At 30.2% G+C, this 23,053-nt stretch overlaps 7 protein-coding genes across 9 annotated transcripts; 5 read left to right on the top strand and 2 right to left on the bottom strand.

Annotated features, from left to right (window-relative positions):
* The first annotated feature begins 909 nt into the window (after positions 1-909).
* Positions 910-5,410, top strand: LOC117241757 (COP9 signalosome complex subunit 4). The gene is made up of 9 exons (XM_033507848.1): positions 910-1,069; positions 1,137-1,216; positions 1,529-1,647; positions 1,711-1,847; positions 1,918-2,032; positions 2,105-2,294; positions 2,361-2,738; positions 2,833-2,957; positions 5,268-5,410. Exons 1-9 carry the CDS (start codon positions 987-989, stop codon positions 5,334-5,336), a joined length of 1,296 nt encoding a protein of 431 aa, XP_033363739.1. The 5' UTR covers positions 910-986; the 3' UTR covers positions 5,337-5,410.
* On the bottom strand, positions 3,439-7,134 carry LOC117241771 (voltage-dependent anion-selective channel-like). Its single transcript, XM_033507880.1, has 6 exons — positions 6,996-7,134; positions 5,707-6,029; positions 5,476-5,597; positions 5,065-5,173; positions 4,773-4,981; positions 3,439-4,552 (listed from the first exon to the last, which is right to left on the bottom strand). Exons 2-6 carry the CDS (start codon positions 6,024-6,026, stop codon positions 4,461-4,463), a joined length of 852 nt encoding a protein of 283 aa, XP_033363771.1. The 5' UTR covers positions 6,027-6,029; positions 6,996-7,134; the 3' UTR covers positions 3,439-4,460.
* A 1,195-nt stretch (positions 7,135-8,329) lies between these two features.
* On the top strand, positions 8,330-11,900 carry LOC117241751 (SET domain-containing protein SmydA-8-like). The gene is made up of 9 exons (XM_033507834.1): positions 8,330-8,480; positions 9,086-9,153; positions 9,242-9,461; positions 9,743-9,993; positions 10,069-10,236; positions 10,322-10,548; positions 10,656-10,866; positions 11,286-11,431; positions 11,598-11,900. The coding sequence occupies exons 1-9, from the start codon at positions 8,463-8,465 to the stop codon at positions 11,828-11,830; spliced, it is 1,542 nt and encodes a 513-aa protein (XP_033363725.1). The 5' UTR covers positions 8,330-8,462; the 3' UTR covers positions 11,831-11,900.
* Positions 11,901-12,050: 150 nt separating this feature from the next.
* On the top strand, positions 12,051-15,317 carry LOC117241749 (SET domain-containing protein SmydA-8-like). Its single transcript, XM_033507831.1, has 7 exons — positions 12,051-12,543; positions 12,818-13,013; positions 13,187-13,414; positions 13,486-13,770; positions 13,987-14,274; positions 14,359-14,569; positions 14,745-15,317. The coding sequence occupies exons 1-7, from the start codon at positions 12,470-12,472 to the stop codon at positions 15,053-15,055; spliced, it is 1,593 nt and encodes a 530-aa protein (XP_033363722.1). The 5' UTR covers positions 12,051-12,469; the 3' UTR covers positions 15,056-15,317.
* Positions 15,318-15,405: 88 nt separating this feature from the next.
* On the top strand, positions 15,406-17,137 carry LOC117241768 (erlin-2-like). Of its 3 annotated transcripts, none has more exons than XM_033507874.1 (5): positions 15,406-15,702; positions 15,932-16,052; positions 16,118-16,307; positions 16,381-16,639; positions 16,698-17,137. In XM_033507874.1, the coding sequence occupies exons 2-5, from the start codon at positions 15,945-15,947 to the stop codon at positions 17,083-17,085; spliced, it is 945 nt and encodes a 314-aa protein (XP_033363765.1). In that variant the 5' UTR covers positions 15,406-15,702; positions 15,932-15,944; the 3' UTR covers positions 17,086-17,137. The 3 variants fall into 3 exon arrangements, with proteins under 3 accessions (XP_033363765.1, XP_033363766.1, XP_033363767.1); XM_033507875.1 differs by having other exon boundaries at positions 15,517-15,698; XM_033507876.1 differs by lacking the exon at positions 15,406-15,702 and adding an exon at positions 15,756-15,774.
* Positions 17,138-17,730: 593 nt separating this feature from the next.
* Positions 17,731-18,825, top strand: LOC117241778 (ragulator complex protein LAMTOR3-A). The gene is made up of 3 exons (XM_033507890.1): positions 17,731-17,888; positions 18,107-18,334; positions 18,494-18,825. Exons 1-3 carry the CDS (start codon positions 17,880-17,882, stop codon positions 18,629-18,631), a joined length of 375 nt encoding a protein of 124 aa, XP_033363781.1. The 5' UTR covers positions 17,731-17,879; the 3' UTR covers positions 18,632-18,825.
* Positions 18,826-18,951: 126 nt separating this feature from the next.
* Positions 18,952-21,208, bottom strand: LOC117241767 (glyoxylate reductase/hydroxypyruvate reductase-like). The gene is made up of 6 exons (XM_033507873.1): positions 21,087-21,208; positions 20,767-20,894; positions 20,232-20,421; positions 19,867-20,030; positions 19,499-19,789; positions 18,952-19,312 (listed from the first exon to the last, which is right to left on the bottom strand). Exons 1-6 carry the CDS (start codon positions 21,152-21,154, stop codon positions 19,197-19,199), a joined length of 957 nt encoding a protein of 318 aa, XP_033363764.1. The 5' UTR covers positions 21,155-21,208; the 3' UTR covers positions 18,952-19,196.
* Positions 21,209-23,053: the final 1,845 nt, after the last annotated feature.

Genomic DNA, 23,053 nt, shown 5'->3' with positions numbered 1-23,053 from the left:
TATTTATACATAATTTACTTGAGAAAGAATAAGTATTATAACAATATATCAATTTGGATTTCAAGTATAACGGAATCTGATTCATTAATTTATAATTTTGTCGGCTAGGTATGATGGGACTAATGAGAGATTAAAATTGCAAATGAATAATAAAATTGCATTTCTGTACACATTAGCATACATTAAATTTCATAGAAATTGTAGCTGTAACTAAGTACAGTTTATACAGGTTTACGACACGTATGAAACAGAATAAAGTAATCAACAAATATCTTTAAAAATTTACGAATTACATTATATAATTGATCATTTTTCTACCAATATTTTAGTTACCTACAATTTTTAAATTAATATATAACTTAAACACGTGTACTAATTTTGTTTAGATATGAAACTGATGATTTATATTTATTTTAATCGAATACAGAGTAAGAAGTATTATACTAACCCTATTCAAATTAAATACATCAACTTTTTAAATTATGGAACACGAAATGTTAAACCAAATTTATAAGTATAAGCGAGTCCACATTAATTGTATTCTATTCAATCATGAATTATTCATGCAAAGTGTGTTAACTGATCTCAGTAATGTTCTATAAAGCGCCATCTCAAATTGTATTACGATGTACATATCTTTGTAATTATTTAGTTTTAATAATCTGATAATAACATATATTGTTAAATAAATAAGAATCGGAAATACATATAAAATACAAGATATAACAAGTTGTAGGAAAATACGTAACACAAAAACTATTATTACATGATTTATGTTTATATACAAATAAAATTTATATATTTCATTAAAATTATAATATATAAAAATTTTAATTGTTACTTATTGTAATAATTTGCATTTTATTGTTATAACATTCAGTGAAATCTATTTCTATTTATTCCCTACTGTACTTCTAGTAGCTTCCGTCCATAGTTCATGATCGCAATAGGCGCAAAAGTCATTTTTGGTTATTCATGTAGAAAAGATGGTGGTGACGGTATCTTCTGTACGTCAACAGCTCACGAATTTACTGTATGCCGGGGGCTCTCATAAAGATCAGGCGGAGAAGTAAGCTCGTTAAGTAGGATCAAAAGTATATTTTTGGAATATTCCGTACAAATGGTGATACTTACAGGTATCGAGCGATTTTGGACTCAATACTGTTATCGTCCAGCGAAGAGGCGATGGATGCTTTGAAGATATTCATTGAAGCAAGTACGTTAGATTTTTCTTATAATGTACAGAAATATATCTTCCAATTATCTGATACTATTAATTACTTATAAATATATAACATATATGTATCAAATCGTTACATGTTCATGTCTCTGTATATACAATAATTTATTAGATTAAACGTCATATCCTCATGGTTATTTACATAACTACGTTTTTATATAAATGTTCTTAAATATCAACACAACTTTTTTTTCCAATTTGTAGATAATTCTAGTCTGCATTTTGTAATATGATATTGTTTCCAATGGTTTCTTAGTAACATAATAATGAATGCTTTTTGTCTTGCAGTTGTACATGAATATGTAAGTTTGGTCATCTCAAGACAAGTTTTAACGGATGTCAGTAATCGATTATTACTTTTACCTGATGAAGTGTCGATGGCTATTTCGCATTATACATTAGACAAGGTAAATTTTGTTATAATATATATTAATTGAAATATAATAAGGAGTTGCTTGCTAATGTTTTAGATGCAACCAAGAGTAATCTCATTTGAAGAACAAGTTGCTAGTATAAGACAACACTTGGCAAAAATTTATGAACGTAATCAAAATTGGAGAGAAGCAGCTAATGTTTTAGTTGGGATACCACTAGAAACAGGACAGAAGTAAATAGAAAAATCATTGTTATGTACTATCAATTCCAGATTGTTAGATATAATTATTATGTTTACGCAGGCACTATACAGTTGACTACAAACTTGAAACTTATCTTAAAATAGCACGATTGTACTTAGAAGACGATGATCCAGTGCAGGCCGAAGCATTCATCAATAGGGCATCTCTTTTACAAGTATATAGTATTCAAATTTACCTAAGTAGTATATATACCTTTAAAAACAAATTTATTTTGTGGTTTTTTTAGGCTGAGTCGAAAAATGAACAGTTACAAATATACTATAAAGTTTGTTATGCTAGAGTATTAGATTATAGAAGAAAGTTTATAGAAGCAGCACAAAGATACAATGAATTATCATACAGATCTATTATACATGAAGATGAACGAATGACTGCACTTAGGAATGCATTAATTTGTACAGTATTAGCTTCTGCAGGCAAGTATTTGTTTCATATTCTTTAATTGTTTTAAAAACAATGTATAAGCTTTGCATTAATATTAGGTCAACAAAGAAGTCGTATGTTAGCTACATTATTTAAAGACGAGCGTTGTCAACAACTTCCCGCTTACTCAATTCTTGAAAAAATGTATTTGGATCGCATTATTCGGCGTTCCGAGTTGCAAGAATTTGAAGCCTTATTACAACCTCATCAGAAAGCAAGTACAATTGATGGATTAGGATCCACTATTCTTGACCGTGCCGTTATAGAACATAACTTATTATCTGCTAGTAAATTGTACAATAACATAACTTTCGAAGAATTGGGTGCTTTGTTAGAAATTCCACCAACGAAAGCAGAAAAAATTGCTAGCCAAATGATTACAGAAGGTCGAATGAATGGGTATATCGATCAAATTGATTCCATTGTACATTTTGAAAGTAAGTTTAGAACAATCAGTTATAGTTAATTAATAATTCAGTCTTATGGATTTAATACAAATATTTTCTATCAATAACTTATTTTCTTGTGTAGCACGCGAAACTTTACCAACGTGGGATAAACAAATACAATCACTTTGCTATCAAGTAAACCAAATAATAGAAAAAATTGCTCAAACTGAACCAGAATGGATAGCAAAAGCAATGGAAGATCAGATGGTGCATTAATATAAATTTTTTTAATATCAAATAAACATGCACAGAAACTGGAACATTAGATAAACATTTGATACATACACAACTAAAAATTTGGAGGCAATAAAGATTGTTATAATTCTACAGTGATGCTTATGCATTGCGAGTAATGTAAAATATATCATGCTCGTTAATTTTTGTTAATACGCATAAAATCAATTTTTATATGATCAATAAATAAATTTTGATTTTTCATAATACAAATAAAAGTACCAAAATTTATGAAATATTTAACAATTGGTTTTTGTCATTATAGCTACTTTATTATTTACGAAAACTTAACATTAAAATAAGTATAAAATACGGATAAATTTTTATTGATTAAGCACACTTAAAAATCATTTGTTTAATATTCATCTATGACTGTTATGAACTTCACGCAAGCATATTCCAGTAAAGGGAATATTGTAATTATCTCATGTAAATAAAGCATTCACACTGCACATAAAATAAAATTTTCTTTATTTTATGAACTAATCAAAGCTTGATCCAGATTTGGCTGAATATTTAACAACTGTTGATGTATGGGAAAATAAAATTGTATGAGTACAAACCTCTTATGCATTATAAGTGCTACATAAGACAAGACTGTGGAATTATTTATAACTAAAAGTATTTATTACTATGTACTATTTAAAAAATGTGAAATCTTTATATAAGATGCCAGACTAAATTATTGGAATCTTCGTAACCAAATATGTATTTCTCAATTTGTTTCAATCCTAAAATAATCACGCTGGCAGTATTGTTTTATATTGATTATATAGATAGGAATGAATGTTATCTCATTCTGCAAATGAAAAGTAACTGTACTTGATATTTGACATCATTTAATCTCAAGTCCCTGTACGTAGCTATTTATTTAATATAATATTAAGTGCAGGTATTTTTACAATAAATTCGGTCATTAATATTATTTGTGTAGCTACAAAAATGTATGTGCAGCATCATACTGTGTTATTTTGAAATCAATCACTGAATTTATAGTTATAGTTGATATATATGATATATATAGTTGATAACATTTACTACTGAGTTGAAAAATATATTTCCAGAAATGCTTAAACACATTTTCTTCCTAATTTAATTTTATACGTATTTGCAATCAACATTACTCCATGAGTATATTTTTTATAATTAAGTTCAGAATAATTAACATTTGATTTTAATAGACTGCATGTTCATCAGGAACTGGTAAAAGGCTGCACCATATCAAATATGAGAGAATTATAGAGGAAAAAATAGAACACTTCTATTTTGGTTAAGAATTTGTAAACGTATTGTTCATGATAAGATATTGTTACCATACCATGTTTATACGTATTATATGTGGCATCTATTTTGGGATAAACCTATCTATATGTTATAGGCAATACTTTGAAGCATGTACTGTGATACTGTCTTTATGACACAAAGGCCATGAAAAGACCTTTTGAGTGATCTAATCCTTTTGTGTCTGATTCATATTTAAGCTTGTAGGTCTAATGCAAGACCAATCTTGTGACCACCAGAGCCAAAGTTCTTTCCATCAATATTTGTAGAAAGTGTCAGAGTTACACCTAAGTATATTAAAGAATATGTAAGTCAAATATCAGATATGATAATATAAATATGTAAGTCAAATATGTAAGTAGATAATCAACATAATCAGTAAAGTACAATGATTTAATGGATATATTATGACAACTGATGAGAAATGTAAAATCAAATATAATATTGTTACTCTACCAAAAGTCCCTTCCTTAGAGTAACATTTTGCACGAATTAAACGTCGCTTACCATCACGTAACTTTTGTTGATATCCTAAACCAATTTGAAGATTAGAATTAACTTTAGCTCTGATAGATGCATCTGAGTCAAGATTATATTTTGTAGCAATTCCAAATTGTGTCACATTGTTGCTTGAATTCCACTCCAGATTAATTGCGCCTTCTAGTTCTGGTTTCACTTTGTGATAAATGAGGCCTCTAAAGTCACAGCCATTGTTCCTAAAAAAAACAGAATATTAAAAAATGAAGAAAATTTTATCAAATTATTCTTTCTCGTGAATATTTATAACGATTATACATACACTGCTGCGTGAAGAGTAAAGTCAGATGCGGTATATCCAAGTGCAAAGTTATTCTTTGTAAGCTTGTTTCTTTGTGTATCAAAACAAGCATGATATCCAGCCAACCAACCTACAATTTCATCGTAGTATTTTATAACCTAGTAAATTCAATCTATTCTGTTTTACTATAACACAATCTTACATCATTCTTTCTGGAATAACAGGATACTGGGAATGTAAAGGGGAAGGACTTGAATGGAATTACAAGAAATCACATAAGGACAACAATATAATAACTATTAAATATCTGAACAATATTTAACTTTTCAAGTTCAATACTAAAAAAAGAAATGATACAATATTACATAATAATAAAAATAATATAAATATATGCCATAAACTAAAAGTATATACATGCCATCTTTTTCTTACCTTGGTATCCTACAACAGCTGATGCATTTACCAAAGGACCAGCAGAAAGACTAAGATCAAAATCAGCATTGGCTGATACATTCTCATGTTTGTAAGATGTCTTCAGTTTTCCAGTCTTGGTCCTACAATACAAAACAATCACATATTTTTCAAAACTATTTATTTTAGGTACATGCAAAGCAGGGATAAGTAAACTATAAGATGCAGATAAAATTAAATGATATATTTTACCCTGTTTGTGGAGAGAAAGTACAGCCATAGCCAAGAGTAAGACCTTTGAGCAATTTGTTGGTAAAAGTAACATCAGTAGCAAGTGTATTATCAGTATTCCACTTTTCACTAAATTTCAATCCATAGTCATCAATACTATATGTGGTTTTTAAAGTACCAAATACTTTTCCACTATCTTGATTAGATACCCCACCACTAGAGAATTCTACACCAGACTTAGTTTTTGTTTTCACATCCAATTTGATTAGACCAAAATGATATCCATTGGAAAATAAGTCACGAGCACTTTTGCCTAAATCACTATATGCTGGTGGAGCCATGATCTATGCAAAAACATTAAAGAGGTACACTACATTTATTTGCCAATTAACAATAACATAAATTTATATAATGTATGCATATAAAATACAAATATTTACTTTATTTAAAGAAAAGTGTAAGTAGTACATTTTCATTCATAAATAAAAAAAAATATTGAATTTTAAAAATATATTTTTCTAAATTATACATTTAAATATGCTTAGCATTAAAGCGCTAAAATGACAATAATCTCTAATCTGAATGATAAGTAATCGAAAAATTCAAGTTATTATCTCACAATCAATAAATGATGTGTCAGTCATAATTAACTTACAAGTATATTTTTCAATTACAAAATAAATAAAGAATGAGATTCAGTTAATGAAAAATTGCTAGCTACATATAGCGTAGGAGTTGCAATTTTCCTTGAAAATTATTTAATGCATTTCGTAATATTTAATACATATGCGAGAAAAATGAATATCAAATTAACTATGTATATACTTTCTGACAGAAATTTTATTGTAAATAATGAATTACGGGTCTAATAATGCCAATATTAAGAAAAACGAAAAAAAGAAAATACACTAAGTAACAATATGTAATTAATTTAACAATAATACAGAGGAAAAATGGAGTGATATTGACCTGTCTTGGTATTACATAAGGTGTAAACCAGCAATTTCTAATTCTCAAAATTGAATTGAATTTTACATTATCACACCCGAAAATATATTTGTTTAATGAAAAAAACGTTATTGGTTAAATCACAAAGGAAAGATAAAGCGTTTAAATTCATATGAGTTTACAAAATTGATAGAAATGGTTTTTAACACTGCCAAACGACAGTCTAGCGACATGACTAGCAACTCATGCCGGCTTTACAAATATTTAATTTTTCTTACAAATTTTCTCGTAATCTGTGTGTATGAATAAGGAATCTAATTTAGATCTAGGATGTATAAATAATGGTATTCGTTGGTACTTACTTATGTTCTATGTTATAAGACGCAAGTGCAGAAAACTGCAAGACTTCGTCTCGTTGTCCCTTAATTGCGTACGTGAGACGATATGCGAATCGGGAGAGGAAGACGGAACCTTCGCGCAACTGTGCTTGCGCATGCGCAGAATAACTTCCAAATAAGCTAGACACTATTTTCATGTGAAAATTTTAATAACATACATAGAATAAAATTAATTTATACAAATAGGAGAATGTTCCTCTTTTATTAAACAAAATACATTCAGCAATTTAATCTTTATATTGATTTACTTTCTACATATTATATAACCTTGAAGATCACCCTCATAGGCGTGGATCTTGCACACATCCTGATCACCCGGTACTGTTTATTGAGCGTTGAGTAAAAGATAAAGTTATATAAAGGAAAAAGTATTGTCGAATAGTATACTAAATACATATTTAATTCATACTACTATCAAGCATACCCTTATTACTAAAACCCATATATGTCTCTCTAATTGACTATGTTAATTTTAAATGCACTGTATAAATGGTATTTATATATTATGTAAATAAACGACATATATCAAACTCTTTAATTATAGTAGGATATTATATTTCAAACTTTAAAAAGTTTGGATTAATGTACTGAACAAACGGAAAAATTTTTGAAATTTCTCCAATTATAATTTCCTTTTTTTCCTACTAAATGAACTTTTTCTTTGTTGAAAATCTGGAATTCCAATGGGCAATTTTCAGTAGGAAGCAACCTCAATCAAGTCAATTGCACACGTAAAGAAACTGTTGATCAATCTCGTAAGAAAATTAGATTATAACTAGTTGTCAATATACAGAAGAAGAATCCTGAATACAAAAAAGGAAGGAGGGCGCGAAGTTAATAGAACTTCTTTCAAACTTCAATATATAAAGGTAATTGTATATTAAAATAGTTGGTCAAAACTATCTATTATTCCTAAATTTTCATTTCAAAAAGTTACTCATCCGTAATCTTCTGTCACATGAAAAAGGTACTGAAGATACAGCGAAGAAAATAGCGAAATGTACATAATTATTTATATGATTATTAGATGAATAGTCATAAAAATGACCAGTCTCATTTTTTGACCATTTCGTGAAACTGTCGAAGCAATTAAAACTGGACATTTTCGGTTCCCAAAATAGAATAGTTGCTCGACGCAGAGTGTGTAACTACCATTTCTACGCGAACTGAGACTCTTCCCGAAAGACGATGGTGAACGATCTAGATCATATCTTGGCAGTCTCTTCGTGGATAGTATATTTTTATTAAAGCGAATATATATATATATATATATATATATATAAACGTCTGTGCAAAATTAATTTTCAGTCTGTTTGTATCCTTCTTCTTTAGCAGATCGTGCAATTCGGTTCGAACCCGAAAGAGGCGTACAATACAAGCGAACTTGAGGAAATTATTTCAGTATCAATATTGATCGATCGTTGATCAACCATGTCACAAAAAAGCTTGGTATGTATCATAAATTAATAAAATCTGTTCCGTTCATGCTGAATGTTCTTGTTGTAAATTAATTTTATTGTTTTATTTGCCCGCATAAACCCGCTAACAGCATACTGTAGATTATAAAATATTTAATTTTATTGTTTTATTTGCCCGCATAAACCCGCTAACAATATACTATAGAGTATAAAATATTGCGACTTGACTATAATTTTATCGTTAATGGAAAACTCATGCTGAACATATTGCGTTTAGCATATTTAAACTGCATTTGCATTTAATATATCCAAATTTTGCGTCATACTTCTATAATAGACGAAGTTTTCACTGATCGTTTGTTGCACACTATTAAAAAATAACAAGCAAATAGTCTATAATACAAAACTATGTACTGGTCTTACGAAATCGATGTACCGAATTGATTCGTTTGCATACGCAAGCTTCTATACAGCATGTACAGTGATGTTGCTTTCCGCGTTACATTTATTGCACAAAAATGATTCTGCTGCGTATTTACGTTAAAAATGAAAATAACAATCTACAATTTTCAATTACGAGTCAATTTCTCAATAATACAAAGCTACAGCTTTAAAAATAATAATGTTGTTCATTAGGGGGAATCGACGCCAACGGGGAAAAGCACGGCGACATACAAAATTCTTCAGAATGACAAAGTGGGAAGGTAAGAAAGTATTTTTCTTCTTCTTAATCGACTATATTACGATTGAAATGAACACTGTTTGGTAAATCTTTAAAATACTTTTTCTCAGGTACATGGTCGCCAGCAAAGAGTTGGAAGCAGGGGAAGAAATTGTCACAGAAATGCCTTTTGTAGTTGGACCAAAGGCATTCACATACCCTTTGTGTCTTTCCTGTTATGCAACATGGCCTCCATCGTTAAGCGCTAAACCTCTTTGTTCAAAATGCGGTTGGCCTGTATGTTCAGAAGAATGTGAAAACCAACCGCAACACAAGGACTATGAATGTCAGGTAGAAATCAGGAGAATATAAAAACAGCGAAACTATCTTCCACTTTATGCGATTAACGCTTATTTGCAAATAATTTTCGTATGTTGCAATCGATTGTGAAGCCTTCGCTAATAATACATTGTCAATTTGCATACTTCGTAGGATATAAGAGAGAAAAGAAGGTGTTAAAAGCGGAAAATGAAAGTGTGAAGATGTTAAAAGACGTGTGATTTAGAAATATGATTCGCTTTTATGCTACGCATCGAACGACAAACTATGATACTCACGTATCTTATTTGTAGGTATTCGTACAAGCCAAGGAGAAGTTTAACGTGCAGGCTGCTCTGGAAGAAGCAAACGAAAATGGAGTGCCGCAATTGGAATGTATAACTCCGTTAAGATTGCTTTTAGAATCGGAGAGAAATCCTGAAAGGTGGAACAATGAGATAAAGGACATGGAGGCTCACAATAAAATAAGAAGTCAAAAGAAACATTGGCAATCAAATCAGATTAATATAGTGGACTATATAAGAAAACAACTGAAATTAGACAGGTAATTACTCGTCAATCTCGCGAGAGAAATAAGTAATTTTATCATCGACCTATGTTTCGTTTTGTTTCGTCGCAGATTCTCGGAAGAACAAATTCATACAGCCTGTGGAATTCTAGAAATCAATACTTTCGAGATTCGAACAGCGAAAGGGTGTAGCGCGAGAGCACTGTATCCAACAGTGGCTCTAATGAATCATTCGTGTATCTCTAATACATGCCACAGCATTTCACCAACTGATTATAGGTAAAATGATAATTGCTTAAATTCAGTAACAGATCGCCAAGTTACTTGATAAAAAGTATCTAAAGAACTTTTACTCTGTTCACAGAGTACGATTACGTACCACCCTCAAAATTCCTGCCGGTGGAGAACTTTACGGAAGTTACACACATTCGTTACTTCCTACGCTATTGAGAAGAGAACATCTTCTCGAAGGAAAATATTTCGCCTGTGCCTGTCCAAGATGTTCAGATCCCACTGAACTTGGAACGCATGTGTCTTCGTTGAAGTGCAACAAGTGCGATAACGGAATTGTGTTATCTTTAGATTCTCTGGGTAAAAATATCTCGTATGACTGCCTCGCTAACGATATCGACTGATCCGCATACAATTAAGAATACGATTAACCGTAATCGCAATTTCCAATTAAATTTATGTTACAGATCCAGAAAGTTCATGGAAATGTACGCATTGTGAATTTACGACATCGGGATCAGCCGTTCGAAAAGTGTTGCATATCATACAAGCAGAAGTGGATGCAGTAGAGACCATTAGCGGTGCTGATGGAGCTGATGCCATTCAGGAAAGGGAAACAGTGGTGAAAAAATATCGTTCTGTTTTACATCCCCGACATGGTTTCCTTACGATGCTCAGGTAAATGTAATCTTATTAATATGGTAATTCATATGCGTGATAAGTGTTTATCAGATTATGCGGTGTAGATAACAAACGATCGAGAGTCGATCGAGATAGAGACAGATAAAATATTTATATTATTATATCGATTACCATTGAGAGACGATTGTAAGAATACACGTGGAGATTGAAATGTATGATGATGTATGGTGACACGTGGTAAATTTACGTCTGTGTGTAAAGTTTCGTGCGTATACTGTATGAATGGGAAGAATTATCCGCTTATTGTGTATAAATTATGCTGAAATCTCAATTGGCAAATCCACAAAGCTGTCTCTCAATAGATACAAATTTTGATACCTATTTTGTCGGTAATGTTAAAAACATGGTAAGAGGATTTAGAAGATTGAAATAATCCAGGAACTTCGCTTTTTCAGACATTCGTTGACACAGATGTATGGCCGCGTGGACGAGTACCTCCTAGATGATTTGCCTGACGTCGTATTAGAACATAAAATCGATATTTGCAGGCTGTTACTTCAGGTCTTGGACGTCATAGAACCTGGCTATTCTCGTATAAGAGGTAAAGGATTTATAATTATCTGCCATTTGTTACTGTACTTTCAATGATAACGCACTTTATTTCCTGAGATATCTACGCCAAATGTCAATTAAACAATAATGAACTTCTGTTAATGGATGATGTTTTATTAACGATTGTTATTAATATTTTGCTTTTACCGATAAAGGAATGACACTTTATGAGCTCCATGCGCCTTTACTTTTTATCGCTAAAACGCAATGGAACGCTGGAGTGATCGACGAAGCTGCCCTAAAATCAAAAATGATAGAGGCTGCCAACATTTTGAAAGAAGCGGCATTAATTTTATGCTTAGAACCACCGGACACACCGGAAGGTCAAATAGGTATCGTTGCTAAAGAATCTCTGGCTCAACTCGAAGAATCGATCAAAAGTTTATAAATATTTATTGTAAATATATGAAGCTTTGTACGAACGTATTTCTTTGTTAATAAAGTTACGCAAGACCATACGTACGTACGTAATAAATACATATATCATGTTTCAATACGAATATAATGTATTCAACATAATGTTTCTTACTAAAAACTTATCACATATCAGATCTCATCTAACGAACGACGACGAACACAAATGGAGAAAATAAAACTGTCTCTGATTCTCCAAATCCCTCTCGTAACAGTTTAATCATTTTTAATCTTCGTCAAACTTACATCGGTCTTCTATTTACATCTAAATTTCTTAGAAGATTTCATCAACACCGGGAGAACGATTTATTTAAAATGTGGACGATCGTGGAAGATCGCGGACCCTAAAGCCATTACCTACGCATTGTTTTGTTACGAATACTCGACAAGCACGCGCTACGCTACTTCTAATAATAATATAGCGTATCGAGAGTACTAAAGAGAGACGGCTCCCGCTACAACTTCCTGTATTTCGGTGTCAGTTACGAACCGTAGGAAATGCACGATACCGTCAAACTCTCACGCGTCTAAGTATCGTTAGTCTCGCATAAGACACGTAAGTACATACGTTCTTTCAAGCAATTGACGAAAATAGCTGGACTAATATACCACGATGGAAGGAAAATCGAAAAACGCTGCGACTCCCACGTTAAAATATAGAGTTGCTTACTCAGAGAAGCTGGGCAGGTATAAACACATACAGCACATATATCTTAAACAAATATAACGCGATAGGCATCTAAAAGCGTTGAAATAGCATCTATTGGCAGTATCGTGTTAATAAATTCTTGGATTATATTTAATCTCAGTCAAAAAGCAAATATGATATTGTATATCATGATATATACACTTTTGATCTTCGCAACTAATTGATTACGAATTGAATTGAAATCATGTGTGTATATATCACGTTAGATGTGTTGTATATTTTGACATATATTTATATATCGTCTTTTATAAGATATTTACAGGCGGCAAAGAATTTAACAGCAGGCGAGGTGATACTTCGCGAAGAACCGATCGCTGTTGGACCTATAACTTCCAGCAAAGATCCGGCATGCTTTGCGTGTTTGCGTTTGTTGCCAAAAATCAAGAAAGAACTACAGTATGTTTGCTCAAAATGCAACATCGCGCCTCTGTGCAGTACTGCCTGCGAGGTAGATGCAAAAATAATTCACTCGTTTTACTCAAACATCCTCTCTAAATTTCCTCTTTAATCGCTACAAAATTTAACAAAGCGTACCTTACTTACTCTCTTTACTCTCTTGGAGGAAGGTACACTATTTTGTTAGGCACCGTCAGTTATCATTGATCATTAGTCATATTTCAGGAACGATCGAAACATCATACACCGGATGAGTGCGAAATTTTCAAACGCAATAAAGATTTATTAATAAACAATACGGAAAATATCATCGGTGTATTATTACCGTTAAGGTTATGGCTCTTGAGACAAAGAGATCCAGAATTATGGAAACAAGTCGAATCTATGGAAGCTCATACAGATAAGAGAAGAAACACGTCCGTCTGGAAAGATAGAGAACTAAATGTCGTAAATGTAAGTAAAACGAAGCAACTAATTATGAAAGACGATTAATTTTCTATAATAAGTCTTCTCGTTTCAAATAGGTGATAAAATCGCTTCATTTGGTTCCTGATGACGACCCATCTGTCTCAGAGCTCCTCCAACTGTTGTGCGGAATTTTAGACGTTAATTGTTTCGAGCTCAGATCTCCGGGAGGTCTGGATGGACTTCTTTTACGAGGTTTATATGTGGAGGCCTCCCTGATGGCTCACGACTGCAGGGGTAACACTCATCTAACTGCTGATGACAATTTTCAGCTTACTGTATACGCCAGTTTGCCGATCAAAGAAGGCGACGAAATCTACTTCAATTACACCTCGTCGCTTTTGGTTTGTTTATTCGCTTATTATAAAGATTTTTACTTCACAAAATCCAAATCACTCCTTTTCCAAATCACTTTTTTAAATCATTAAAATACTATTATACCACGTTATATTATGTACGAAGCTTCTAACGATTAAAATTACAAATTGTAAAGGTGTGCAGATCTATCAATTGTTTATCGATCGCTTTGAGAATTGATCATTTACATGTTTCATTGCTAGGGAACCTTAGGTAGGAGAGAACATTTGCGAGGTGGAAAGTATTTCGAATGCGAGTGCCCATTATGCAGCGATCCATACGAAATGGGATCGTACATGAGCAGTATTCTGTGTCCACGATGTAGAGAGGGTTACATAGGAATGCAAAACCCTCTGACAAAGTTTCCATACGAAAAAGGAACGAGATGGCAATGCAACAAGTGCAAAAGCTCCATCGGAGGTCGTCTTGTCAGAGCCACTTTAAATATAACCAAAACATTGATCGACGATGTGGACGATTACGATATTAAAGTTCGTATATGATAGAATTATGATGATTGTACATTATTGAGCATCTATCTAATTTAATATATATCTTGATTTTTAATAATCAAGGGATTGGAAACTTTAATGGCGAAATTGTCGAAGTCTTTCCATCGAAATCATTTTCTAATGCTATCATTGAAACAAAAGTTACTAGCTGCCTATAGAAAGGAAGTGGCAACGCCAAATCCACAAAAAAAAATTATGCAGAAAATGTCTGACGTATGTAAGGAAATGTACGATATGCTTGAAATTACCGAACCAGGAATATCTCGATTGAAAGGTATTTTTAATCGAGTAATTTATTTATTCGACTTAGTAAAATCAGCGAAAAATGATATTAACCGAATTTTAATTCTGCAGCAACTTTAAATGTGTTTAAATATCAATTTAGTATGCATATATATGTACGTATATGAATAAAGTACGTCATCCATTACTATACATATATTTTTTAGGAATAATGTTATACGAAATGCACTTACCACTAGTGTTGTTAGCAAATCGTGCATATTCCGCACGAGAAATTTCTTCAAACGAATTAGCTTCGCGCCTTGAAGAGGCCGGGAGTCTCTTGAAGAAGTCCCTAACGATGCTCCTTTTAGAACCAGTGGACACGCCAGAAGGGAAATTGGCCAAACGAGCTTTGCAAGAATTAAAGGCATTAAATCAGAATATAGTTGATGTTAAAACTATCAATGAAACCGAGGAAAGTGGCAATCGTGATAGAAAAAGATTACAGAAAAATAAATCTAATAAAAACAAATAGAGAAATAAAAATACTTAAAATACCCAAGAGAAACATGTCTTTTACGTTAAGAATAATGATTGCTATATGAATTAACTTTTATCATCCTTTTTATAAAGATGTACATACAGGAAATAAAGATATATTGGTAATTTAAGTAAACAAAATTTTTGATAATTTTGTATTATTTTAAGCGCCATACGTGACACTAGTAATCAAAAATGTCACTATATTGTTTTAGTAATGTTGCAGAATAAATTATATTATTCTTATTTAAAATTGTATTAATATTTTTTAAATTATTTTTAATAACATTAAAAAGAATTTGAAACTCTTAATCGTCATTTCCTTATAAGAAATTATCCTCGTCCGTTGAGATTGTTCTGGTTTAACAGTTATCGGTTTCTGTTTATCTTGAACGATATTAGAATGTGTGATATGTATAGTATATATATATATGGAAATCATATCCAAATGTAATTTTAAAAAGCTAATTCATTATTTAATATAATACATAACATGAGTTAAGCAAACGATTTAATTTATAACAAAATCTGATATATCAACTGAAACAACACAATTGACTAAAACATAAAATATTCAACATTTATACGTTAAAAATCTAAATTCACAAGTTTACTTACTTCCTAATATATTCGCTATCGTAAGTAGATAATATTTTAGAGGTTTACAAAGTTTAATAATATATGTAAGTCAAATATAACCTCAATGATAGAAGTGTAAATAAAACAAATTATTGTCATTTTATTGAATACAGTTTGTAATAAATATTCTTGTGTACAATACAAAATTAATAGCTTGTTACAATAAACATAATTATATATAGCGGATTATTAATTTCCTTAATTCATATAACACGATATATTTCTATTTTAGCAACTAAAATAGCATGTTTGACCAGAGCATTATTGGAATATGTTTTTGTATTTGCTTAGCAGTAGTTTTCAACTTTTCTTTACATCGTATAGAAGAAGGTCATGTTGGTGTTTATTTTAGAGTAAGTAATTTATAAATATATTTGATTCCAATATTATAAACATTATAAGCATTTCTATGCTACAGGGTGGAGCATTATTGCCTCAAGTCAGCAACCCTGGGTTTCATATGATGATACCCTTATTAACAACATATCGCTCTGTCCAAGTTACACTACAGACAGATGAAGTAAAGAATGTTCCATGCGGAACAAGTGGAGGTGTAATGATTTATTTTGATCGTATAGAAGTTGTAAATATATTAGATGCAAGTAGTGGTAAGAATTTTATTATGTTAAACTAGAAGTTATAAATTATTGCAATATTGTATATTAATTATTTTAATTATAGTTTATAACATGGTGAGAAACTTCACAGCAGATTATGATCAAACATTAATATTCAATAAGATTCACCATGAATTAAATCAATTTTGTTCTGTACACACATTGCACGAGGTGTATATAGACTTGTTCGATCAAATAGATGAAAATTTGAAAACTGCTTTACAAAAAGACTTAAATGACTTAGCACCTGGTTTAAGTATTCATGCAGTTAGAGTTACTAAACCAAAAATTCCAGAAACTATCAGAAAAAATTATGAGTTAATGTAAGTACCATAGATTCTATTATAAAAAACTTGAATAATATTTTAATAACTATTACAGGGAAGCAGAGAAAACGAAACTTTTAATTTCAACACAGCATCAAAAAGTCGTCGAAAAGGATGCCGAGACTGATAGAAAGAAAGCTGTTATTGAAGCAGAAAAAGAGGCACAAGTAGCAAAAATACAGTATATTCAAAAAATTATGGAAAAAGAGTCACAACAACGAATAGCGGCTATTGAAGATGAAATGCATTTGGCAAGACAGAAAAGTCGTTCAGATGCCGAACATTATCAAACAAAAATGCAGGCTGAAGCAAATAAGCTTCTTCTTACCCGAGAATTCTTAGAACTAAAGAAATATGAAGCACTAGCAGATAACACAAAAATATATTATGGTCAAGATCTATCAAAAATGTTTATGTTGGATGTTACTGAAGTGTCAAATTAACTCTCTAGTACAAACTCATATGTGGATGTTAAAAAAACAATAATTATAGAAATGAGTGTTTTTTTTTTTTAATATATTTTGAACAATGTAATGATTGTTTTATGTTTAATCCATATGATGAGCGGTATTTTATAATAATTATAAAAGCGATAGTAATGATAGTACTCTGATGAAATGAAGTATAATTTGCATGTAAATTTATACAATTCATCAATTTATATACTATAATAAATTATACATTATCACTGTTTCCTTTTTTACTAACTTTTGTTAGGATAAACGAAATTTTCTAATAAAAATATTGTTACAAATTACATTGATGTTGAGTTACTATATATTTAGTTTGTATCTAAAGTGTCCCGTAGTTGCTCTAAAATAAACACAAATACAATTTCATCTCAAACATTATAAATACGGAATGTAAGTCAAAATAAACAAAATTTTTAAAATTGGGCCATATTTTTAAATAAAACCAAATCATTAGTTTTAATTATAACCTATGATTCACTTAAATGTTAATATATCTCTAGAATTACTAAATTATTAACTTACAGTTTTACAGTTTAATTTACATTTATAGTTTTTAACAACAAATATCTAACAACTATTTCAAATTCGAACTGCGTTCCAAGAGTTTCTTTTAGCATGATAGTTTAAATGCGATGTGCGCGCATTCTACGTTTATCATATGACAACCTGTCAAAAGAAGCATTTGGTAGTCCTAATATTTAAGATTTATTAGACTTAAATAAGTTTACAATCTATCGCGTAGCTTATCATAGTGAATATTAAAGATGACAGCAGTAAGTTTTCCGATTATATTTTATTATTTTATAAGATATAATGTAGTCTATATTTTAAGGTTAGATATAGATCAAGTTAATTTAAAAATATTTATAAAATATTTATGGAAAGAATATGTATTTTATGGATAGAAATATTATAATTTGCGAAAGTACATATAGTATCATAATATTGTTGTTAATTATCATTATTTATATCTTTGTTTTTGTTATCTCAGGAATTAAGAAAATTTCTTTATGGACTTTTAAGTAGTGTGGAAGGACTTCATAGTATACTGATAACAGATAGGGATGGAGTACCTGTCATATCTGTAACTGATGATACGACACCTGAATTAGCTATGAGAGCAAGTTTCTTATCTACATTTGGCATGGCAACAGATCAAGGAAGCAAACTGGGTTTAGGGAAAAATAAAACAATTATATGCATGTATAGTAGTTATCAGGTAATAAAAAAAGTACATATTATTATTATTATTATTATTATTATTATTATTATTATTATTATTATTATTATTATAGAATATTATTATTTTTCATTAAATATAAGACTAACAAATAAATGTAAAAGCTAATGTAAATCTAATTATTAATTTATTTTGTAGGTAGTTCAGATGAACAAATTACCCTTAGTAATAAGTTTTATTGCAAGTCATAATTGTAATACAGGCCATATCTTATCTTTGGAAACTAAAATTGATCCAATCCTAAGTAACTTAAAAAATGCAGTAGTGGAAGCCTGATGGTTACCTGTTGTGCATTACGGGTGATAAATACCAAAGTTTGCACTTAAATTTGGTAAAAACTTGTAATGAACAGATGTTCTATGATGTTTTAAATAATGGTGGGGATATTTTTCCCTAATTTATAAGAAACTGGAGGGTTACATTCTTTCATAATTGTGTTTTCTTTGATTAGTTTCAAAAAACATTTTAAATATATGTCTAAAAAAAGGGAAGTATCTCCTAAACCTTTTATAAGATAATGCAAGAAATAAAGAAGAAGAGGTAGATACTACAAATTTTTATAATAGGTAGGAAATTATCACAAGACATCAGAGGCATTTCAATATTTCCAAAATATATTTGATGAGCCATTCGGAAATTTTACATATATAGGTAATATAAATTTATGTAAAAAGACGTGATATTAAAATACATGTTATAGATGTATATGTATATGTGTCAGTTAATATTCTTAAATATGCTAAGAATATATCATTGTATCATTATATTACTTGAAACAAATATATAGTCTTAAATTATGTAATAAAAGTTTATACTTCATACATGCAATAGAACATATTAGTTACAATTCATATATCAGTGGCTTACCCTCTAATCCATTGAGAATGTTTTGTGCTGCAGTAAGAGACATATCATTTCGTGTCTTCGTAGTAGCACTGCCCAAATGAGGTATGACCACTGCAGTACATTTTATATTTGTTAATGTATATATATACAACTTTGCTATATATTTCTACAATTAACTAATATGTACACATATTACATGAAAATATAGAATGGAATTTCTGTTAATAAAGATATTAAAAAAAGGATAAATATATTAATTCATTTAAACCTTGCATTTATATGATTAACGATATTTACCAGCATTGGGAAGTTTAAGAAGTTCGTGATCGGGAGGCAATGGTTCAGGATCCGTAACATCAAGACCCGCCGCAAAAATTGTGTTATTACGCAATGCTCTAATCAAGGCATCTGTCTTTACGATTTGCCCACGGGCAATGTTTACGAATACCGCGTTTCTTTTCATTTTGCTAAAAGTATCATCGTTAAACAATCCTCTAGTTTCATTATTTAGGGGGGTAGCGACAATTACGAAATCACTTTGTGCAAGAAGGTCGTCAAGAGACACATAATGCGCTCCAAGTTCATCCCCTATTTAAGATTGAAATACAGATAAACAATCCTATCAAAAATGCATATTTCATTTTTATCTATACATTTATAAATACCTGCTTTTTTACGAGAATGTCCGGTATAAATGAAACGATCTACATCGAATCCTTTCAGTCGTTTAACAATAGCTTGTCCAATATTGCCCAAACCAACAATGCCAACTGTTGATCCTCTTAACTCTTGACCAAGTAACCATTGCAAAGATCTTGCCACTTGTCCTCTAAATTTTTAAGTATTTTATATATGTGTATTAAAAGACACTTAACATTTTCTATAATTAAGATAAGTAAATCTATCCTTCTAAATTTTTGAATAAAATCCGAATAAAATTTGTATAACATTTCTTGAATAGATATATAATTTTAACTTGATTAATTACAATTTTCAGAAGCGATTAAATAAAAAGTTCGTGTCTAATTACTGTTCAAGTTTTAGACGTCCTTCATGAGTTCGTCTTGCTGCATTTAATGTCAGAAGTACTGCAATTTCTGCAACTGCAGCTGATAAAACCATAGGAGTGTGACCAACTTTGATACCTCTTCTTTTAATTTCGGGAACATCCAAATGGTCATAGCCAGCTGACATTGTTGAGACGACTTTTAGAGAAGATCCTATTTTTTGATATTTCTTTAAATTTCATTCATGAAAGACGTATACATTTACATTTTGTTGTTTATAATTTGAAATAGATATATATAGTAATACGTCAGAAAATACAATACTCAATACAACGCCGTTACTTAAGCCGATTATTTCAACAAAAAAGAAAGTTAATAGACTTCTAATAAATTCGGAAATGCGGACTCAATTATTCATAATTATGGATAATGCTTATTCCATCAATTAAATTTTAAAAGTCTGAGTTGATTAGCGCCGTTACTGTTGGCTTATTTTAAAATTCCGCGACAACATAAACCATCATATAATCTAAAAGATTAATATGACTAAATATTTACCTGCATTATTAAGAAAATCGCTATTTATACTGATATGTCCAGTAACAAAGATAGCATCATGACCAGGAAGAACTTGCAATACATCTTCTCGATTAGGCATAGCCGTCTGAATGATTGTGACATCGCATCTAAACAAAAAGTATTAAATTCCAAGTAACATATAAGTATGTACCATTAAAAATTCACAAATAATTGTGAATTGTTCCAATAATGTCCATTATTCAAATAATTTCAGCATTATAATGGTCTTCTTAATTTTTTCTTTTTTAAATCACTATAAATAACACTAGTAAATATTCTTTCTTAAAAAGTACACTTACTTCGTCCGCAAGAGATCTATGCCAGATGTTGGCACATCGTTACTCGTAACCAATACACGTGGTTTCATTGTTCTTTTGTGGCGTTCTGTCTACAATAAAAATCACTTTGTAAACTATTAGTAAGCAGTAATATTCCGCGCCTTATATAACGCCACGATCTGACTTTATGCGCAAGCGCATACAATTCGATCGAAAGATAAAAACCTAACATAAGAGGGACATGATATCTCTCTCTTTTTTTTTTTTACCATAAAATTGATTGTTGTTGAATGTACATGTAATTATTACTAATATAAAAGTGTACTTCTCACATGGAAATATACAAAGGAAGGAAAACATATTATATACATATTAGAATGAAATAAAGGTTTGAATAGAATTATTTAACATTATGTGATAACTATTTAACATATATCCAACACACATAGCAGAGATAAAAATTTCAATTTCAAAATTATTTTGAGTATATACGTATGTATATATGTACATGTATATATAGTATTAATTCAGTACGTACGATTATATTTTCACTGTGTTAATATAAGTAAGAATAACGTAAATCCAAATGTGGCGCGTTTATTTACTGGAAACTTACTTCCTCTATCATATGTTTCCCTATTCATTAGAGACGCCACTTTCTGCGAATGATAGACAAGTTAGCGCGTGTCTATCAATGATGAAAGCCATTTTGTTTTCTAGCACGATTGCATGTCAATGAAATGGTAATAAAATGTAAGATATAATAATCAATACGTTAAAATAGCATCACAACTGCTTCGAAAATGTACAATTTAAGCAAACGTCTTGAGTATAAGATATAGTATGTGCATACATTATTGTTTTTATATTTTTCATATACATATATAGATTTTACATTAACGATACTAATTTTTAGTTACTAGAAATAATTTCCTGTCATAGAATACGAGAAATTTAAGTAATAATTCCAATAAAACATATTAAGTAAAGTGTTGAATAATATATTGGACCTGATATACACTAGTTAAACATGTTAATGATTACTTATTTACAAATACATATGTATATATATACATATTTAGTCATTTTGCTGTACTTGATAATTAACAGCGATTTTCATTTATCTATCAATCATTCATGAATTTTTAAAGAGACTGACTGAGTAATTTCACAGATAATATTAAAATAGTTTACCTGCTTTGTAAAGCGCACAAATTACATATTTGTACCTGTTATTAATAAAGTAATAATAAAGTAAGTCTCAACTCCTTTAGTGATTCCAAAGCGTGAGGTATCAGGGAAATATGAAGAAGTATATCATGGATATATCTATGTATGTTATCCGTAGAAACGTATCGAGTATTATTCATATGTGTGTGTGCTACTCTACTGTGTAACTGTTCTATCTATAACCAGGTATAGCTATGCTATAGAACATATATCTAGTAATGTACAATAACTTACTAAAGAAAATTTTATATTTTTTTTGTGTTTTTAAATATTAACTTCTTGTTTATATAATAATATAATAAACAGAAACATGAATAATTTTCAGACATCAACCACGATATCCTGTTATCCATTCATATATCCTGTAGTTCATTCGTAAACCACTTATTTCCTCAATATTAGCTATATACATCGATCGAATGTGAAACTTTTGAAAAGCCCATAAATAATTTAATAAATCTTAATTTTTTAAATCAATTATTATGGATAAATAAATGTTGCTATAGTATTTTATTGTTTAATAAAGGGAAGATCGTATATATGTATGTATATATATAGTGTATGATTTCATATCCCAAAAGTTATTTACCAATACCTCGTTAACATGGATAAGGGGGTGTCCTGAATTAGAATGTTCCAAAACAGCGTTTTTATTTTTTTTTTTTTTTTTTTAGAAGGGAAAGAAAGAAATGAAGTTATTGAATCTTGAGGTATGGTTTTATATATATCTAACGAATACAAAAAAATTTTTTCTAAAG

The sequence above is a fragment of the Bombus vosnesenskii genome, unplaced genomic scaffold, assembly GCF_011952255.1.
Source record: "Bombus vosnesenskii isolate JDL3184/JDL3185 unplaced genomic scaffold, Bvos_JDL3184-5_v1.1 scf7180000016261, whole genome shotgun sequence".
Taxonomy (NCBI): Eukaryota; Metazoa; Arthropoda; class Insecta; order Hymenoptera; family Apidae; genus Bombus; species Bombus vosnesenskii.
This window is presented reverse-complemented; position numbering and strand designations above follow the sequence as displayed.

Bases quoted from the DNA above. Each gene is read 5' to 3' on its own strand.
- LOC117241757 (XM_033507848.1), top strand. From the start codon at position 987: ATGGTGGTGACGGTATCTTCTGTACGTCAACAGCTCACGAATTTACTG. The intron at 1,070-1,136 runs GTAAGCTCGTTA...TGATACTTACAG, and splicing joins CATAAAGATCAGGCGGAGAA to GTATCGAGCGATTTTGGACT. The intron at 1,648-1,710 runs GTAAATTTTGTT...CTAATGTTTTAG, and splicing joins CGCATTATACATTAGACAAG to ATGCAACCAAGAGTAATCTC.
- LOC117241771 (XM_033507880.1), bottom strand. From the start codon at position 6,026: ATGGCTCCACCAGCATATAGTGATTTAGGCAAAAGTGCTCGTGACTTA. The intron at 5,598-5,706 runs GTAAAATATATC...TTTGTATTGTAG, and splicing joins ACTTTCTCTCCACAAACAGG to GACCAAGACTGGAAAACTGA. The intron at 4,553-4,772 runs GTAAGCGACGTT...TAATATACTTAG, and splicing joins TCAACAAAAGTTACGTGATG to GTGTAACTCTGACACTTTCT.
- LOC117241751 (XM_033507834.1), top strand. The intron at 9,154-9,241 runs GTAAGAAAGTAT...ACTTTTTCTCAG, and splicing joins CAGAATGACAAAGTGGGAAG to GTACATGGTCGCCAGCAAAG. The intron at 9,462-9,742 runs GTAGAAATCAGG...TCTTATTTGTAG, and splicing joins ACAAGGACTATGAATGTCAG to GTATTCGTACAAGCCAAGGA.
- LOC117241749 (XM_033507831.1), top strand. From the start codon at position 12,470: ATGGAAGGAAAATCGAAAAACGCTGCGACTCCCACGTTAAAATATAGA. The intron at 13,014-13,186 runs GTAGATGCAAAA...GTCATATTTCAG, and splicing joins TGTGCAGTACTGCCTGCGAG to GAACGATCGAAACATCATAC. The intron at 13,771-13,986 runs GTTTGTTTATTC...TTTCATTGCTAG, and splicing joins ATTACACCTCGTCGCTTTTG to GGAACCTTAGGTAGGAGAGA.
- LOC117241768 (XM_033507874.1), top strand. From the start codon at position 15,945: ATGTTTGACCAGAGCATTATTGGAATATGTTTTTGTATTTGCTTAGCA. The intron at 16,053-16,117 runs GTAAGTAATTTA...TCTATGCTACAG, and splicing joins ATGTTGGTGTTTATTTTAGA to GGTGGAGCATTATTGCCTCA. The intron at 16,308-16,380 runs GTAAGAATTTTA...TTTTAATTATAG, and splicing joins TATATTAGATGCAAGTAGTG to TTTATAACATGGTGAGAAAC.
- LOC117241778 (XM_033507890.1), top strand. The intron at 18,335-18,493 runs GTAATAAAAAAA...TTTATTTTGTAG, and splicing joins GCATGTATAGTAGTTATCAG to GTAGTTCAGATGAACAAATT.
- LOC117241767 (XM_033507873.1), bottom strand. From the start codon at position 21,154: ATGAAACCACGTGTATTGGTTACGAGTAACGATGTGCCAACATCTGGC. The intron at 20,895-21,086 runs GTAAGTGTACTT...CTTTTTGTTTAG, and splicing joins ATAGATCTCTTGCGGACGAA to ATGCGATGTCACAATCATTC. The intron at 19,313-19,498 runs GTAAATATCGTT...AATGTACTGCAG, and splicing joins TCTTAAACTTCCCAATGCTG to TGGTCATACCTCATTTGGGC.